General features: G+C 60.2%; 1 protein-coding gene across 1 annotated transcript in view; it reads right to left on the bottom strand.

Moving 5' to 3' along the window:
• The window catches only part of RIPOR1 (RHO family interacting cell polarization regulator 1), a 72,343-nt gene that overhangs the window by 9,602 nt on the left and 43,244 nt on the right, over positions 1-19,497 (bottom strand). The window contains 10 exon segments of the mRNA XM_032762337.2: positions 2,316-2,449; positions 3,032-3,180; positions 4,142-4,267; positions 4,520-4,563; positions 6,119-6,182; positions 6,272-6,424; positions 6,732-6,785; positions 7,655-7,678; positions 8,222-8,300; positions 10,177-10,329. Coding sequence (XP_032618228.1) covers positions 2,316-2,449; positions 3,032-3,180; positions 4,142-4,267; positions 4,520-4,563; positions 6,119-6,182; positions 6,272-6,424; positions 6,732-6,785; positions 7,655-7,678; positions 8,222-8,300; positions 10,177-10,329 — 980 coding nt within the window.

The raw sequence follows: 19,497 nt of genomic DNA, 5'->3' as shown, positions 1-19,497 counted from the left end.
TCTGGCCACACCCTCCCCTCACAGCCAGCAGCCACACACATCCACTCAGCCCTAGCCACGCCCTCCCCATGCAGCCACCAGCCACACCCATCCAGCCCCTGGCCACATCCTCCCCTCACAGCCAGAAGCCACACCCACCCAGCCTCTGGCCACACCCCCCAGGCAGCCTCCAGCCACACCCCGACAGCCACCAACATTCCCTCGCCAGGGGTTAGGGTGACCAGATGTCCCGATTTTATAGGGCCAGTCCTGATTTTTGGGTCTTTTTCTTACATAGGCTCCTATTACCCCCCACCCTGTCCCGATTTTTCACATTTACTGTCTGGTTGCCCTACCAGGGGTTCACACCAGCCCTGCAGCCACTGGCAACCACCAGCCCGCATGGAGCTTTCTCCAGCCCCCCATGCTGCTAGGGTCTCACTGCCTCACTTGGGTCCCAGCAGCCTCCTGCTCCCCCCTCAGCAGCTCCCCTATCCCACCGGTGCCCCGGACCCCGTCCGACTCCAACCTGCTGAGTCCCAGAGTCTCCCAGCTGCCTGGGGGCAGGGCAGAGTCACTGTGAGGACACCAGCCCAGCCCAACTCCATGTCACCCCCAGCATCCCAGCCAGCTCCCCCCCGGGCAGGGCTGTGGGACCAAACCAAACCCTCCCTAGTGGCGGGAGCGTCCCACTGGCAGGGGCCCATTGCTCCAGCCTCTGGGCCAGGGTCCCCGTCATGTCGGCTGGGTCCCGACAGACTGCCTGGAAGGAAGGGGCTGGCCAGGTGCGTAGCCTCCACCTGGCACTGGCCAGCACAGCCCCACGCCGCGAGCCAGGCTGGTCAACGCAGTGCGTACTCCAGGGCCCAGCCTGCGCCAGCCTCTCCCCCACCGCCCCGGAGCAGGACACGAGAGCCTTGTGCAGACCGACACCCCCCACGCACCGTGCGAGTGCCCATATTCCCCCTGCACAGGGCCCAGCTTCAGCCTCCACGGAGGGCGAGGGGGGTGTTGGGAAGGGAACGTCCCATCAAAGCAGGGCTGGGTCCATCTCCAGGGTATTCCCTGCACCATCCCCTGCCCAGGAGTCCAACCCTGCTGTAACTGCTCCACCCCACTCAGAGCCGGGGAGAGAACCCAGGAGTCCTGGCTGCCAGCCCCTGCCTCTGCTCTGACCACTAGACCTCACTCTCCTACTGGAGCTGGGGATAGAACCCAGGAGTCCTGGCTGCCAGCCCCTGCTCTGTGCCCTTCCTCCAGCCCCTAACATGCCCCCTCCCTGCAGCAGGCAGCCCCAGAGCCACCCCAGGCGTGAGCAACGGGTCCCATTGGCGGGGCTGGCATCAGCAATACGAGATGGGCAAAGAGGCGTGTCTCACAGTGGGCACGGACTGGGCTGGAAAGGGCAAAGAGCAAGCTCTATAGCTATGGTAAGCAGCTACTGCACCACCTTTGGCACGGGGCAGCCTCAGGCGTAGGCTTGTCCGTGCAGGGAGAGGCTGGCATGGGCCTGACCAGGCCTCTGGGGAATGGGGCGTCCCCTCAAGCTCGGATCCCTGCCCAGCCTGGTGTCTACGGGCCGCTGCCAGCTCCCTCCCGTCCCAGCCCTCCAGCTCAGAGACAGCAGATCCCCAGCTGCTCTGGCCAGGGAGCAGTTCGGGGGCTTGGAATTCCTGTCCGACAGGTTCCCAAGGCCAGGACCTACAGAGGTGCTAGCAAGCAGGAGGCAGCCGGGACTAGTGCTATCTGGGGTGACTAGACCACCCAGGCTACGCTACAGGCTGGCCCCAGCCAGCGAACTTACACGGCCCCGCTGCGGGCATCTTCCGAGCTGGACCGAGGAGCCCTGGCTGCAGGAGCAGCTCCGAGACAGCTTCTCAAGCAGTGTCTCGCGGACGATGTCCAGCAAGGCCCCCCCGGGTTTCTCGGAGGCCGCCCACTCCAGGCTCTTGGGCAGAGAGAAGAGGGAGCCGTCAGCAGGGGGGAGGGATCTCAGGGGGCATTCAGCCGGCTGCTGGGGCTGCCTGGCTACTCCATCTGCCATCCTCAGGGTGCAGCGGCTCTGGCACAGGGTGGGCCTAGCAGGACGTCTGCAAATCAATGAAGCAGCAGCCCAGAAGGCCACGTCCCTGGGAAGCTGACCTGGGCATGACCCACAGGCGACCCACACAGAGCACTGGGGAGCCTTGCGCTCCCACACGGACACACCACGGTGCTGGGAGCACGCAGGCTCAGCGGGACCCTGCTGGCGGCTCAGAGAAGGCAGGGTCCCTCCCAGAGCGCTCTCGGCCCCCAGCTCCCACGCAGGGTGCGCCCTGTCCCGGGGCCAGGCGCACTCACATAGAAGGCCTGCTCCCGCAGGGAGGGCGTGTCGGGCGGGCTCTGGTTGTAGGTGGAGAATCGCTTGTTGACAGTGGATGCTTTGTTGACCGTGCTGGCAGCTGAGGGCTGATCGTCCTTGTCGAAGGGGCTGGGGGCGAGAGCACAGAGGTGAGAGGAGCAGGGGGCTCCAGCACTGCAGGCGGGAGGTCGCTGGGCTCAGGACTGGAGCTGGGCTTCCAATCCTCCTGCCACGCGCAGCGCTGGTGCCATGGGGCAGGGGCAGCACAAGGGAGAGGCAGGGGCTGGTAGCAGCGCTGAGCTCTGACCCTGGCGTGGGCACTGAGCGGTGGAAAGCGACAGCAAGCAGGGAAGTGGGGGGCGGGTGGGAAGCCCAGGAGAGGGCACGGGGGGAGGGAGGCTGGGCAGGCTGCCCGCACCCGGCAGCGTTAGCCACGTTGCTGGGGAGCACAGGAGGGGATCAGCCGCAGTTGAGGAACCACGGCCTGCCAGAGAGGCCATGAGCCAACTGCCCAGGTGAAGGCTTGCCTGCCCAATCTGGATCCAGGACCCCACCCTTGGGCAGTGCCATCGGGAAAGCGAGCACCACAGACCAGCCCCCAGCATCCTTCAGAGCCACCCAGCATTGGGCTGGGCAGGCTGCCCCCAGCAGGGCCGACGGGGCCACACTAGCCCAGCTAGCCCCCCGGCTGCGCTCCCCTAGACCACTCACTTCCAGTTCACCTCCAGGCTGAGCTTGATGGTGCCCAGGTCATTGATGTCGACAGCTACCACCTGTGGCAGCGCCGCAAACAGGTCCTTGGTTTCGCATGAGACGTTGCCCACCACCACATGGTTGGCCAGGCTCTTGAGCTCCGTCACCTGGGGGGGAGAGGGAGGGGCTGAGGCCAGCGCCCGGGAGCAGGGGCACGTCGGGCAGCTGCCTGCGAGCTGGGTGCAGGGCCCAGACCTGCTGGGTTTTACCCGACGTTTATGGTCAGTCACTGGAAGTTCCAGACTCTGCCCTTTGCCCCATCCCTGACCCCCCGGGGGGAGGCCTGACCCACACTCTCTCTGAGGCGGGACCCAATGGGAAAGGGCACAGCCCCGAGTGAGAGCAGAGCACCCCACAGCAGCCCAGACCCTGGTGTGCAATGGGGCCCCAAACCACTCAGCTGGGTCTCTCAGTATGAGTAGCCGTACCTCTCCACACAGCACAGCGTGTCAGGGGACTTGAACCTGCTACCTCTGGCCCCTGTCAGGCTCCGGCAGGGCCCCATGCACAAGGCCAGTGTCACAAGCCAGCAGCTCGCCAGCCAGGCGCTGCACGGCAGGATCCCAGGCCAGGAGCCAGCAGGTACTGGGAGCATTGCATGCTGCTGGCAGCTGTTCTGCCCATGCCCCGAGGGCCCCCATGCAGGCTGCAGAGCCCCGGGCCCCGGCACAGGGCGGGGGTTTGCCTGTTTGGGGGGGATGGTGCACTTTGGCTCTCAAAGCGCTCAGGTTAACCCCTCACTGCCCGAAGCAGGTGAAGCACTGGGAAAGGGAGTGAGTGGTAGCAACCTTCCCCCACAAGCTGTGCCAGCCAGAGCCAACAGCATGGCAGCAGCTGGCTCGGAGCCCAGCGAGGGCTGCTCCCTCTCGCACCAGGATGGATGGAACTGGGGCCGCGGTGGCAGCACATGCCTGGGTGCGGGGTCGGTTACTCGAGTGCTTCCTGCCTATGGAGTGGATCAGGATGGGGCTGCTTCCCACCCAGCTCCTGGCCCTGCTGTGCTCACGGAGGGTCAGCACAGGGCCCCAGGCCTGGCCACTCCCTGGGGGCAGCCAGGATCCCCTGTACCTTGATGGAGAGGAACTCTGTGATGAGGGGCAAGAAGACCATCTCCTCGCTGTCCCACACCTGCTTCCCATTCCCCTCGATGCGCCCCTTCAGCTTCCAGCGCTGGCGCCCGTACTTCATGAAGATCTGAGGGCGAGAGGAGCCAGGCGGGGCTCAGCCAGGACACACCTGGCTCTCGGCCCACGCCAGCCACTCCGAGCCAGTCCCCCGGCCAATCCCCAAGCGTCTCCCTGCAGCAGGGCAGAGCTCTGTCCCCTAGGAGAGGGGAGCTGCCTGGGGTTCCCCTCTGCCCCCTGGGAGAATTTCAGTAGCTGGTTCTGCCAGTGACCCCATCCCACCCCCGGCTCGCTGACGCCTGCAGGTGCTTTCCCCACATACCTCATACTGGTCCCCAGCACAGAGCCTGGCAAACCCGGCCAGTCCTGCAAGAGAAGAGGGAGGGGAAGCTTAGAACCAGCTAACTCCCCTGGCCCCGGCCCCCGTGGGAGCAAGGCCCTGCCCTGCCCCGAAGAGAAGCCACGTGGCTAGAGGGGGGATCAAGGGCCCAGGGTTCACCCCCTGCCCTGGGCTCGGTGCTGAGTCCCATGTGCAGGGCAGGAGGCGAGTGGTGCAGCCAGCCAACCACCAGTGGAGGGCCAGTGCCGTGCCCTGGGGAGGTGGCTGGCGGCACATGAAGCCCTGGGGGGGTTGGGGGGGCAGCAGGGGGCTAGGAGGGAGTGCCAAGGGAGCGGGGTGTGTGGGGGGAGTGGGCAACTGGTGGGGAGCAGAGGTGTGGAAGGGAGCAGGGGTCTAAGGGGGAGTGGGGAGGGAGCAGGTCATAGGGGAGAGCAGGGTGGAGGGAGTAGGGTATGGGAGGGGGAGCAGCGTTGGGGGACCAGGGTGTGGGGAGTGGGAGGCGGAGCAGGGTGGGTGTAGGGGGGAGTGTGGTTGGGGGAGTGGGAAGTGGAGCAACACTGGGGGGAGAGGGAGGTTGAGGGGATCAGGATGTTGGAGGGGGAGTGTGGTTGGAGGAGTGGGGTGTGGGAGGAGGAGCAGGGAGGGGGAACGGGGTTGAGGGAGATCAGTGTGTGGGAAGGGGAGCAGTGTTGGGGGGAGCAGGGTGAGGAAGGGGGAGTGGGAAGGGGGGCAGGGTGTGAGGGGGAGCGGCGTTGGGGGAGCGAAAAGGAGAGCGGGAAGGGGGAGCAGGGAGGGGAAGCAGGAAGGTGGAGCAGGGTGAACATAAGAACAGCCAGACTGGATCAGGCCATAGGTCCATCCAGCCCAGTATCCTGTCTGCCGACAGCGGCCAATGCCAGGTGCCCCAGAGGGAGTGAACCTAACAGGCAATGATCAAGTGATCTCTCTCCTGCCATCCATCTCCATTCTCTGACAAACAGAGGTGAGGGACACCATTCCTTACCCATCCTGGCTAATAGCCGTTAATGGACTTAACCCCCATGAATTTATCCAGTTCTCTTTTAAACGCTGGTATAGTCCTAGCCTTCACAACCTCCTCAGGCAAGGAGTTCCACAAGTTGACTGTGCGCTGCATGAAGAAGAACTTCCTTTTATTTGTTTTAAACCTGCTGCCCATTAATTTCACGTGGTGACCCCTAGTTCTTGTATTATGGGAAAAAGTAAATAACTTTTCCTTATCCACTTTTTAACTTATGTACTTTCTCAACATCACTCATGATTTTAGTGTGGGAGGGGGAGTGGGAAGAGGGTGTAGGAGGGGGAGCAGGGTGGGGGGAAGCAAGGCATAGGGAGCGGGAAGGGGTATAGGAGGGGGAGAGGGAGCAGGATGTTGTGGGGGAGCAGGAAGGGGTATAGGAGAGGGAGAGGGAGCAGGATGTTGTGGGGGAGCAGGAAGGGGTATAGGAGGGGGAGAGGGAGCAGGATGTTGTGGGGGAGCAGGAAGGGGGAGCAGGGCACAGGGAGCAGGAAGGGGTGTGTGGGAGGGGGAGCAGGGTGTGGGAGACACGGGGGGGCAGGTACCTTTCATCTTGACGTGGAACTCCCCCAGCTGGCTCTCCAGCTCGCTCTCCAGCAGACACATGTTCTGGGGACAGGAGGGATGAGAGCGCCCGTTAGCCACAGGCTCCAGCCCCTCCCGCTCGGCCCCCCCACGCCCCACCTGGCTCCCCCTACCTCGGTGTACTCTTTGTAGCCCTTGCTGGCCTCGGCCAGGCTGTCCCGTGCCTCGCGGCTGCCCGGGGAGGCGGCGGTGTAGGCCTTGACCATGTTGTGGGCCCCATCGCGGAGCCGCCGTTGGATGCAGTACGACTCGTAGAGCTCGTCGATCTGCAACAAGAGCCGCAGTGCCACAGTGAGGGGCTGGGCGCAGCGCTCGGGGGGCCCTTCCGCACTCCCCTCATTTCCACCTCAGCACCTCCTGATGCCGGGGCAGCAGCGGGGGAGAGCCCGGGACAGCAGTGGGGGGGGCCCAGGGCAGCAGTGGGGAGGGCGGGGGGGAAACTGTGCCTCACTCAGGGTAATCCCAGCTTGGAGAAGCACTGAAGTATGTAGAGGGAGAAACACGTCCCCCACATGCCTATAAGACCCACATGACGCGAGAGGCGCCCCCCACCCCCAGGCTGGTCGCCCTTACCTTGCTGGCATGGAACTCCAGCCTGCGCAGGAACCGCTCGATCGACTTGACTTGCTGGAACCGAGCAGGAAGAGAGCGGGTCAGACGCAGTCACACGGGGCCAGGCTGCAACACAGCACGGGCTTCCCCGCTGCTGCGTCCGGGGGCACGGGGTAGGGCAGGACGGGAAAGCCGAGCTGCCTCCCTGCTGAGGCTGGGGTCCCCAGGGAGGCCCAGTGCTCAGCCCCAGGCTGCCCCATCTGTAACCGAGAGCACCTTTCTCCCATGTGTGCATCAGGCCTTGGCCGCAAGCCAGCCACTAACTCCCTACAAAAGCAGCTGGCTCAGCAGCCTCCTGGCGACTCGGGGCGCTGGTGGGACCGTGACCCGGTTAGCTCTCCAGCCACCCACGGAGATGTGGGACAGACAGGCCCTGAGCGACCAGGGCACAAACCCAAGAGAACCACAAACATGCTGGCCCCCCTCAGCCCCCCCACCGGCGCAGTGGTGCACTCGCCTGTCCGAGGCCCTTTAGCCCAGAGATTCTGTCCGTGTGCTCCCCCAAGACCCCCACCCCAGCGGGTTGGTTCAGGGCAGAGCACAGTCAGTCACACGTTGGATGCTGGCGTCCGGATTTCCCAACGCGGCCCTTGGGGCCGTCAGGGCTCCATACAGGAGAGGCTCCAATTGCAGCACAGACTCTGTGCAATGGAGCAAGATATAAAGGGCCTGCCCCACATGCCCCTGCACCTCAGGCATCATCCCGCTGGGAGGCCTGCGTGGGAAGGGGAGCTGACAAGGGTGAATGGGTGAGGAGACCCAGGGCTCTGTGAGTGCCCAGTTAGGAGGGAGGAAGGGAGGGGGCCCAAAGAGCAGCGTCAGGAGCTCACCAAGGGGCCTGCCCCACTATTCCCCCGGTGGCTCTGTTCAGCACCAGCCCTTACCTTGTCAAGATCATAGAGAAAGCCCTAGAGAGAGGAGGAAAGGAGAGGGTGAGAGCTCAGAGAGGGGCACCGCATGCCCTGCACTGGGATCACTCATGGCACTGCCATCGGACATGCTAGCACCTGGTAGCTTGTCAGCACAAACATGCAACACCCCAGCAGCATGCATGTAACATGCAGCATAGGAGGCCCTGGGGTGAGGAGCCCCATGCTAAGCAGCTCGCTGCCTGTGCACCAGAACCTCAGCTGGGTTCCCACTGCCGCGCGCAGACCACAGGGAGGGGCTGCCGCTGGGCATGCGCTGGGCTGCCACAGGGCTCTGCGGCTCACACCCATGCACAAGCACGCTGGACTGCGGGGGAGGCAGCGGGGGCCCACCCTGGGGATACCAGCCAGCGCCATAATCCCGCACAGGCTCGCCGCTCTCCAGCTTCCTTGTGGAGACACCCTGCCCAGGGACCCAGGAAGGGCTCTTTGGCAGGACTGGTGGGCAGAGCGCAGGGGGAAGAGCCGGAGCAGTGCCCAGGTAGAGGGGTGCCCACAGAGCCGAGCGCGACCCACACTCACCAGGCGGGAATTCCTCTTGGACTCACGGATCTGGGTGCTGAGCTTCTCCAGTTCCAGCTGGTGCACCTCCAGGTAGGCTCTGCGGGCAGGAGCACCCCCGAATTAGCCCCCAGGCTGGGCATAGAGACAGGCTGGGGAGCCCAGCCCCAATCAGCGCAGAGACAGTGGCTGGCTGTCCCCGGCACCAGCCCCCCAGCGAAACCGCACACCCAGCGCCCACCTCCCCAGCTCTCCTCCACACCCTGCCCCCTCAGCTCTCCCCCACACCCAGCGCCCGCCCGTCCAGCTCTCCCCACATCCTGCTGCCCCAGCTTCAATCCCACACCTGCGCCTGCCCTCCCGTGAAACCACACACAGCACGCGCCCTCTCCCAATCTCCCCACGCTAAGAAGACACTCTGCCCCTCCAGCTCTCCCCCACCCCAGCGCCCGCACCCCACGCTCTCCCACATCTGCTGCACAGCTCAACCCACACCTGCGCCTGCCCCCCAGTGAAAACCACTACACCCGCGCCCAGCGCTCACCCACGGCTCTCACTCCAAGCCCCTCGCCCCCCCAGCTCCAGCCCACACTGCGCCCGTCCCTCCAGCGAACCACACACCCAGCACCACTCCCCAAGCTCCTCCCCCACACGCAGCGCCGCCCCCCTCAGCTCTCCTCAACCTCCCCCAGCTCACCACACCCGGCGCCTGCCCCCCCCGCGAAACCACACACTCAGCGGCCACCTCCCCAGTTTCCCCCACACATCGGACCCCCTCGCCCTCAGCCTCTCCTCACACCGTGGCGGCGCCTTCCTCTCAGCTCAATCTCACACCGGTGCCCGCCCTTCTAGCTCTCGCCACACCCGCGCGACGCCTATCCCAGTCTCTTTTCCCACATCACGGCACCCTCCCATACCCAGTCTCCTACACTACCTGGTGTCTTTGCCCTTCAGCTCAACTCACACGCGGCGCTCGCCTCAGCTCTCTTACCCTAATCCCACCACGGACCGCCTTCCACCCCCAGCTCAACCACACCATGGTCCCACCCACCAGATCAAATCGTCACATCTACCACCCCCCTCCCCATCATAAGCCCACCCCGGCACCTCCTCGAACTCAACCCCCACACTTGCCCCCCTCAGTCTCAACGCCCCACTCGGACACCCACCCCCCCACAAACCTCAACACCTGTCCACCTCCAGCTTGCCCCCACCCACTGGCCACGCTTGGCTCCCACCCCCACAGCACTGTGGGGAGGCAATGGAGCCCAGAGGTGTTGGGAAGGAGAGTGGGGAGGTGTTCGGGGGAGGCCTGCGGGGGCTGGGGGTACCAAAATACAAGTTTACCCAGAGTGCCAGTTTCCTTGCCCCCAACTCAGATCCATGTTCTGTGCCCAGCCCCTGCTCCCTCAGCCTTCCCCACATCCAGCCCTCGCCCCCATCGAGCGCACCCAGCACCCCCCCAGCTCACTCTCCCCCACAGGCCACCCACCCCACCCCCCAGCTCTCACAGTCAGTCACTCAGCAGGGAGGAAACAGGCCTCCGAGTGAGGAATCGCAGTGCTTTACAATAAGGGCTGGTTGCAAACCACAGCCGTGTGTGCCCCACCCCGTCCCGCCCGCAGACACTGCCAAGCTCCTCGCAGCCATCTGAGCGGGGATTGATACAGGGCTGGGCTGGTGCTCGGACTGCCCTGGAGTGCAGTTTCTCTGGAGTAGCCACTTGGGCACAGCTCGGCTCTCCCGCGACCACCACCTGGCATGGGGCGGGTAACGCCCAGTCACAGAGAATCGGTCTCATCTGCAGCCCAATGGCACAGCCACCCAGTCCCCATGCAGAGCAACCGGGGCCCTCCCAGGGAGCCCCGTGTCTCCGTGCAGAGCCAGGCGCCCGCTGCTCGGCGCCGTCCAGCTGCATGGCTGGCTGCTCCGCTTTCTGTGCAGCCAGGCTGGGCGCTGCGGGGCAGATCACTTACGTCAGCCCCTTCTTGAGCGCTTCGTACACCTCATCTAGCCGGTCGGGCTGCGGCACCTTGGGTGGGGGGGACTTGTGGGACATGGAGAACATCCTCCTGACCCGGGAGCCAGTCTTCCTGGACACCGTTGGGGTGCTGAAGGGAGGCAGATTCCTGAGGGGAGGAAGCACAAGGAGGCCAGGTGAGCTTCCTGCCGGCACGGCCACCTGGTCCCTGCTGCCCCGTGCCAGGAGCCGAGCGGCTGGGGACAAGGCCTCAGTGCAGGAATCACCGAGGGCGGAAGCGCCAGGAGCAATGGCAACCATCACCCTCTCCCACCTGCCATGGCTCAGTGGGAACCTGCCACCTTGGGAGAGCGCCAGGGTGCGGAGAGTTGCCGGTGGCTAGCCCTGCTCACAGCCGGACAGTAGCAAAGCCAGCAGTGGTGGGCGTCCCATCTCCTTGACCGCTCGCCCACTCTAGCCAGCACTGAGCGGGGCCAGGGCCATGCAGGGCTGGTGTAGGAAGGTCGAGGGGGCCCATATTCCCAGCCCTGTAGTCAAGAAGCCCAGTCCCAGCCTGGCCCGGACCACAATTCACAGGGCCAGAACCGCAGCCAAAGCCACCGGGCCCATGTCTAATCATCGCCATGTCTGCAGCGGTGAGCCTGCCGGTAACCCCTGGTCGATCCGGCCTCCGACACGGGTCCCGGCCATGGAAACGTGCCACTCTAGGCATGTTAATAACTCATGAAGAAACCCACTCCCCACTAGATCAAACCTCTCAGCGCTGGAGAGAGGAGCCTTGCGGTGCGACCTGAGGGGCAACGCACCTGGACTCTGAGTGACCAGGGAGCGGGAGCCCATGGCCCAGGCACTCGACTGCCAAGGAAGAACCGGGAGAGGGGGCAGGTTCTCCAGCAACCAGCACCCCAACCATCAAAGCTGACTCTGTGGCTGCAGCTGGGCCTGAGGCGGACGCCAGTGCCACCTCCAGCGGCCTTTGAACCCCTGGTTCTGGAAGTGGAGCCCATGATGGTTAGATAAGCCTGCTCTGATTTCAGGGCTTCTCTTTTGGCCACAGGAGTGCTGGGCGCGAAGGAGACCTGGTGCTCTGCCCGTTTGCTTGGCATTAACTGGGACAAGAAGCGGGGCTGGTCCCAGCTCACGCGCTCCCTGCCGAGTTTGCCATGGCCCAGTCCAAGCAGTGTGTTGAGAACTCAACCCAAGCCACATGCCAGAAACGGGCAGGGAACAGAACAGCAGCTGCAGGACTCTCACAATCACTCAACGCCTCCAGAGACAGGAAACGTAGCCCGAGGAAGTCAGCACCCAACAGCAAGGACCACAGCCCAGACTCTCTGCCCATGGGCAGCTCCCAACCACCTGTAACTAAGACGCCGAGAGAGAGGCTGTGGGCCCAGCATGGCACATTCTCCAGGCACCGCAGGTCCCAGCGTGGCCCTCAGAAAACTCTCCCACAGCCCAATCGCCCCGCCCACCCCCGCTTGGGAAGATCCGTCCTGGATTTCTAAGCAAGGCACGATGTCCATGGGTCTTTCCAGCTGTCCTCCTTCTCCCCCCGGATCCCAGAAATCCCCACACATCCATCTCCCCTTGGGCCAGCCCTTGAGCCCAGAGGCCCATCTTTAGGTCAGCACGCCACCACTCCCTGGGCCAGGCCATCACCTCCGGGCGCCCCACGGCCCGATTCGAGCACTCCAGCAGGGCTGGGCAAAAGCACTCTGCCCGCAGGACACGGAGCCCAGGGCCTGCTCAGTCATTACCACGGACGCTAGCCTCGACCCTCAACATGCAAATGGCCCCCCGCCCTGTCACATACACCCTGTCTTCCAACCCCCCGAGTCAGAGGCACTCAAGCGCCCACAGTTAAAAACAAAGGCTGGGACGGTAGGCCCAAAGAATCGTCCCAACCTGTGTTCCCTCTCATTTTTTACATCCACATGCGGAATGAATTTTGTTATGTGCACCAATATGGAAGTGATGTGTGGTGGTGGTGGGGCTGAGGAGTTCAGAGTGTGCGAGGGGGCTCAAGGCTGGGGCAAAGGGTTGAGGTGTGGGAGGGGGTGAGGGCTCCGGCTGCGGGCTCTGGGGTGGGGCAAGGGATGCGGGGCTCAGGGCTGGGGTACAGGGTTGGAGTGCAGGGGGGTGAGGGCTCTGGCTGGAGGGTGCGGGGTCTGGGGTGGGGCCAGGATGCAGGGCTGGGGCAGAGGGTTGGGGTGAGGGCTCTGGCTGGGGGTGCAGACTCAGGGATGCGGTAGAGGATTAGGGCGCAGGGGGGTCAGGGCTCCGGCTGGGGGTGCTGGCTCTGAGGTGGGGCCGGGGATAAGGGGTTTGGAGTGCAGACTTCCCTGGGGCCACAGTGGGGGGAGAGGACATCTTTGAGCCCTCTCTCACCGCAGCAGCACTGGGGTTGGGGAAGAGCACCTCTCCCTGGCCGCAGCAAGTCCAGGGCTGGGGCTGCAGGAGAGGGGCCTTCACACCTCCTCACCGCAGCCCTGAGAGCTTGCATGGCCCTTGATAGGGTGCTGTGCGACTATGCAGCTTAGAGAGAACTTGGCCCCCAATCCTGTGCTGAGACCGTATTACCTGCCTAGAGAAGCTTCCTGTCTGCCGGCTCAGCCTGGCCCCGAGAGGGAGCGAGCATGGATGGGGAACTGCTCCACCAACCCTGAGCACCCACAGCCTGGCTCAGAGCCCAGCCCATGTGCTGCGAAGAAAGTGCCCCTACTGCACAGAGGAGACCCTGCCAGCAGCCTACTCCACCAGCACCCCACCCAGCCCCACTCACCAAGACGCTCTGAGCACCCCCGCAGAGCCTGGCCTGCCTGGCCGGTGACAGAGCATTGGGAACAACTGGTGCCACCCCTGATTGGAACAGCCAATGCCTCCATCAGAGAAGGAACCTCCCCTTCCTCCTTCCAACAAGCCAGTTGGGCAACACCCTGGATTCCTCGGTGCCAGCCAACAACCGCCCCAGGCAAACCTCCGGGTCCTCAGCAGCTGCTGGAGACGCTAGCCAAAGGCGAACCAGGTGCTCATTGCACGAAAGCCAACATTCTCCATCCAGCGTGACCAGGATGTGAAACCGAAACCAGCTTGTGGCACTGAAGGATGCTCCTCCTGCCCCTAGAGTGCGGACAGACCTCCGGGCTCACGCTCCGGGACCTCTCTGCAGCACTGTATGCTGCCACCCAGGAGATCCTGCTGTCACCTGAGACAGGTGGCGGGGGAAGGGCAGCGCTCTACAAAGATTTGTGTCCTTCCTGGAGGGACGCACCCAGTGATGGGAGCCTGCACGTCCACCATAGATCTCTGACGCTTGGAGTCCCACAAGGACCAGTGCTCTCTCCAGTTCAGCTACATGCAGCCCTAGGTGAGCTGCTCAGGCACCATGTAGTGCCAGAAACACGCAGGTGACACACGGCTCTGCCTGTCCCCCCACACCAGACGGCCCAGTGCTGGGGTGAGAGCCGCCTGTGGATGAAAACCAGCTGGTGGAAGACAAGGGCGAAGCTGGTGGGCAGAGCAGAGCATTCCCAGCCACGGTGCACTCTCCTTTGCCTGAAGATACACACCCACAATTGGTCAGTTCAGTCTGTAGCTTACGAGAGCCCCTGGTTCCTTGCCTATGTTGAGCTCCCCCATAGCGGCATCTGCGAGTACCTCTCTCTATCACCTCCACGAGCCTGTTATTCACGCCCTCGTCACCTCTCAGCTGGACTGACACACACCTGGGCACGAAACCTGCAGCACTTGGGGAAACTCCAGCTGGTGCAGAACGCTCAGCGCATCTCCTCAGCAACACGGACACTGCGAGCGCATCAAACCTGCTCTCCGAACCAGCCTCCCGTACAACAGCGGCGTGACGGTGCCCCCCATAAGGCTTTATGGAACATGCTGATGAAGGTAATTATGGCATAACTAGAATATGTTTTATGCTACATATGCCATGTAACACCTCTCTGTAAACTGATCTACTGGAATCTATTCCTCCTATTTGTATGCATGTGTCATTGTTGTACTTGAAGTTAGGAATACTGACTGTGTACTTGCTTGATTTCTATCGAGAAAGGAATGTGCAAATTAAGTGCCCAATCAAGAACCGCTTAAGCAAACAATGAACTCAAAGACGCCAGTCCACATCAGAGCTTTCCAAGCAATGTGGCCTGGCTGGTAAGAAACTCTGTCATGCATGAACATGTGACTTTCCCATGTAACTCCAAAACTCCATCTTGAAGCTTTGCATAGGCGAGAGGAGGGGGTCTCCCCCCACAAGGGAAAGTCTATTTAAGCCTGTGGGAGACTCCTCCATTTTGTCTTCAACGGGCTAAAGAGAGAGCCTCTCCTCCCCCAAGGAAACCTGAAAGGAACTGGAACAAAGGACAGTAACCACAGGGGGTGTGAGTGATTGCTGGACCCAGACTAGAAGGAGACTAGTCCGTAAAAGGAAGCTTAGTGGAACTGGTGAGGTTTTAACTGTATTCAGTTTTATCACTGTGTTAAGCTTAGATTTGCGTGTTTCATTTTATTTTACAGGGTAATTCACTTTGTTCTGTCTGTCACTACTTGGAACCACTCAAATCCTACTTTTTATACTTAATAAAATCACTTTTTGTTTATTAATTAACCCAGAGTACATGATTAATACCTGTGGGGGCGGGGAACAGCTGTGCAGAGCTCTCTGTCAGTGTTATAGAGGGCAAAACAATTTCTGAGTTTACCCTGCATAAGCTTTATACACGGTAAAATGGTTTTATTTGGGGTTTAGACCCCATTGGGAGTTGGGCATCTGAGTGTTAAAGACAGGAACACTTCTGTAAACTGCTTTCAGGTTAAGTCTGCAGCTTTGGGGCACGTGGTTCAGACCCTGGGTCTGTGCTGGAGCAGACGGGCGTGTCTGGCTCAGCAAGACAGGGTGCTGGAGTCCCAAGCTGGCAGGGAAAGCAGGGATAGAAGTAGTCTTGGCACATCGGGTGGCGGCTCCCAAGAGGGTTTCTGTGATCCAACCCGTCACAGTGGCGTAGTCGAGCAGGGTCTGTGCACAGCTGATTGCTTAGGTGCTGGTAGTGATTTTATTGAGTTTTAGGTGTGGTGGCTGGAGAACAGACAAAGTAGTTACTGTTTGTTGTTTTCTGTTTGCTTATTTCGGGTAAGGGAAGTAAGGACAGAAAAGGAAGCAAAATAAGTAAGAGTGAAGATCAGAAGAAGCTAGAACTACACAAGCTGCAAATTGCCCAGAAAGGCTGAACACTGGGCAAGTCTCTGTTAACTAAGAATCCCCTGAGCTGAGCGCATCCCAGTTTCAGTGAACTGCAGGGGGTGGCCCAACACAAGAAAGCAGGAAAATGACTATCAGTGAAGCAGCAACTAAACTAGAACTGGCTAGACTGGAAGCAAAAGAGAAAAAAAACTAACATAAAAGACTGATGGAGAGGGAGGAAGCTGCCCACAAGAGAGCTAGGGAGGCCCAGAGGCATGAACTGGCTGTAATGGAGTCGAACAGACAAAACCCTCTACCTGCTGGCTCCACTTCCCCAAAAATCCACAAATGGGAGCAACTAGGGATAACTCAGTAGAGGGGGAGGGATAGCTCAGTGGTTTGAGCATGGGCCTGTGTTATGGAGTCCCTGGGCGATGCTCTGGAACAGCTCCCCACAAAGCCAGGCAGGACTATGGGGAGCCTCCTCTACCTCAGAGCAGACTGTTTTCAGGGCAAGAAGCTCACACAGCTTCACCTCCTGGGTCTCTCCTTGGAGCATTCAGCATCCTCTGCCCCTCTGTGCGCTTCCCACAGCGAGCCCACCCAGGCGGGGTCCTGGGGAAGCCACAGGGTCCTGCACCCCCACTTTGCAGTCAGACGTTGACTCTCACCCAGCCAGTAAAACAGAGGTTTATTCGATGACAGGAACAGGGTCTAAAACAGAGTTTGTAGGCACCGTGAACCGGACCCCTCGGCCGGGTCCATTCTGGGGGGCAGTGAGCCACACCCCCATGTCTGCACTACACTCCTCCTCCCCAGCCAGCTCCAGACTGAAAACCCCTCCAGCCCCTCCTCTCTGCTCAGCCCCTTTCCCCGGGCCAGGAGGTCACCTGATCTCTTTGTCTCCAACACCTTTAGCTGGCACTTTTGATGAGAAGAAGGGGCCCAGGCCATCAGTTGCTAGGAGACAGAGTGCCAGGCATTTAGGTGCACTGGCCCTTTGCTCTGCAGCAATCACACACCCTTATCCCAACACCTAGATATTAAGAACTGCATAGGGGACACTGAGGCACTAACACGGTATTCAGAGAAAACATTAAGAACATTCCCACTTTGTCACGGCCTGCTAAACCCAGGGTTGTGAGTTCAATCCTTGAGGGGGCCACTTAGGGGATCTGGGGCAAAAATCAGTACTTGGTCCCGCTAGTGAAGGCAGGGGGCTGGACTCAATGACTTGCAAGGTCCTTTCCAGTTCTAGGAGATAGGTATAGCTCCAATTATTATTTTTTATTATTATAGTATGATGAATCCAGCGATATTGCCAAATATTTCATCACCTTTGAGAGACTGTGCACCCTCCATGCCATCCCTGAAGATCACAAGATGACCACACTGATAGCAAAATTGACTGGCAGAGCTCTGGACATATTCAATAAGGTACCTACTGAGATGCTTCAAACTATGGTAAATTTAAGGAACTGGTTTTGAAACAGTTTCAGGTTACACCAGAAACCTACAGGGTTAAAATCAGGAGTCTTAAGAGGGGTTCTGGATTGAGTAATCTGTCTTATGTAAATGAAATGAGAGATTGGTAGATAAGGGGGTGAGGAGCAAAGATATTACAAGCTTGGAAGAAATGTGTGATTTGATTACTCAGGAACAATTCCTGAATATGTGCAGTGATGATGTAAAACAGTATTTGTGGGACAAAAAGGTGGATGCAGTGGGTGGATTAGCTGGGTTTGCAGACTCTTATGAGCAAGCACAAGCTGCAGCTAAACATAAACCACTGCCAGAGGGGGACAGGATTGGAGGAAAGCGGAATCACCGGTTTACCCCTGGGAAAAAGGAGGCTGGACGTTCACCTCCCCATTCTCCTGTTACTCATCTCAAATTTCCTGTGCAAGCAGAGGAGCCCAAGAGGTGCTATCATTGTAAGTCCACTGCGCACCTGAGGAATAAATGTCCCTTGCTGAGTGGGAGCAGGCAGCAAGTAACACATGAAGCTGCTGCTTCTCAGAGCCAGGCTGCAGCCTCTTTCCACACAGGATTTGTAAAACTTGCTTCTACCCAAGTAAGCAGTGAGCAGATGCATGCCGTTAAGTGAATTGGAAAGTGCTTCTTGGATTAAGAGTTATGATCCTGGAGGGACCTGATCCAGGAGGATTTGTTGCCAGGGAAAATGGCAGAATTAGAGCTGGTCGGGGGTTACAAGGTTCTTGCAGCTTTAGCTAAAGTACACATGCAAACTAGCCATTTGCAGGCTGAACTGACTGTTGCAATGGCGGCACACAATTTTGCACCATTTCTACTGGGGAATGATTTCTTTAATGTGGCAGAATCTGGCCCAGGGTTGGTTAGCAGTGAGACAGAAACTTGTGCTAACAGCCCCAGAGGTGGGGGTGAAATCACAGGGACCGCTGGGGGAATAGGAGAGTGTCACTTAGGCCTTGGCTACACTGCAGAGTTGCAGCGCTGGTGGTGGCTTTATAGCGCTGCAACTTACTCCCCGTCCACACTGGCAAGGCACATACAGCGCTGTATCTCCCTGGCTACAGCGCTGGTTGTACTCCACATGGACGAGAGGAATAAAGAGAACAGGGCTGGTGCTGCAGCGCTGGAGTGGCAGTGTAAACAGCGATTAATCTTACTACACTGTAACTGACCTCCGGAATTTTCCCATAATGCTTTTAACTAAAGAACTCTCTTTGTTTTGTTGTGAACTGGGGCTCCGGGAGCTGCTTATCTAAAAAACAAACACAGCTACTGTTTGCTCAAGCAGAGGCAGGCAGGGAATGTCCACAGCTAGTGTTTGCTTGAGGAGAGAAACAGCTCGGCGGGAGCAGCTGCTTATCTGGTCTGAAGGCTATTTGTATTTAAGAGTGAATGACAGAGGGGTGGGGGAAGTGGTTGGAACTTGCAAGGCAGCTGCTGACACAGTGTCGGCTCCAAAAATCCACTCTCTCTTTCTCCCCCATGCTTCCTGTCACACTCCACCCCACTCCCCTCTTTTGAAAAGCAGGTTGCAGCCACTTGAACGCTGAGATAGCTGCCCATAATGCACCACTCCCAACGCCACTGCAAATGCTGCAAATATGGCCACACTGCAGTGCTGGCAGCTGTCAGTGTGGCCACACTGCAGCGCTTTCCCTACGCAGCTGTACGAAGACAGCTTTAACTCCCAGCGCTGCACACCTGCAAGTGTAGCCAAACCCTCAGATTCCTCTGTAGCAGTAAAGAATGCAGCTCTGGGGGCAGGGATGGTTGTAGCCAGTTCCTGTAGCCCCAGAGCTCAAGGCAAGTTCCACAGGGAGGGGCTGGACAAAGCCAACTCCTGTCCCGTAATCGTCTCCCCAAGGGAGGGGAATGCACCACCTCGTAGCAGGGGGCACGGCCTGCCCTGGGGTGCACAGAGACGTGTGTCCCGAAGGTGGAAGTTGAGATTCTGGTGACCGCTGCGGTGGGAACAGACTCCAAGGACTCTGTAGCTGGAAGCAAGCCCAACCTGAGTGAAAGGGGGGGAATTTTGCTGGCCAGTGAAGGGTCTGTCATAGCTGGTAGCTGTAAGCCCGCAGCTGAACCAGGGTCACCTTCTCTTTTGGGGGACACAGGAGTGTTTGACCCAGAGGGGAGCCCAGAGTGGAAAGCCCAGACGGAAGGTGAGGGAGGACCGGAGAGGGGTAGGGAGGATCTTTCCCAGGGGGAGGGTGAAAAGTCTGCATTTAAAATGCCAGACCCCTCTTCTGTGGATCAGGTTTTGAGGGAAAACTGGGGGTCAGATCACCCGGAGGGAAGCACCCTACCAACTGATCTGTTGGGAACAGAAATTGGGGTGTCCAAAGGGGTTTTACCAATCTAAGGCACTGCCTCCCTCTGGCCAACAACCTGCCCTGCACACGCCTCCCCTCCCCCGATATACTGCCCACCCACCTAGTGCAGCCTTGGCATCTGGTGGTGCTGGCCCCGAGGGCAGCTCCTCAAGCAGCAGGGGTTCCAAGCTGGCTCCAGGCTCCAGCTGCCTTTACTGATGCCCAGGCACTTTACGGCCAGGGGGAGTAGCTGGAGCAATGCCGGAGCCAGCAGCACCCTAGGCAGGAATGGCTCTCTCAGCCTGGGGAG

Source organism: Chelonoidis abingdonii, unplaced genomic scaffold, assembly GCF_003597395.2.
Source record: "Chelonoidis abingdonii isolate Lonesome George unplaced genomic scaffold, CheloAbing_2.0 scaffold0005, whole genome shotgun sequence".
Classification (NCBI taxonomy): Eukaryota; Metazoa; Chordata; order Testudines; family Testudinidae; genus Chelonoidis; species Chelonoidis abingdonii.
Note: the sequence above shows the minus strand (reverse complement) of the source record. Positions and strands in the feature narration are given on the sequence as shown.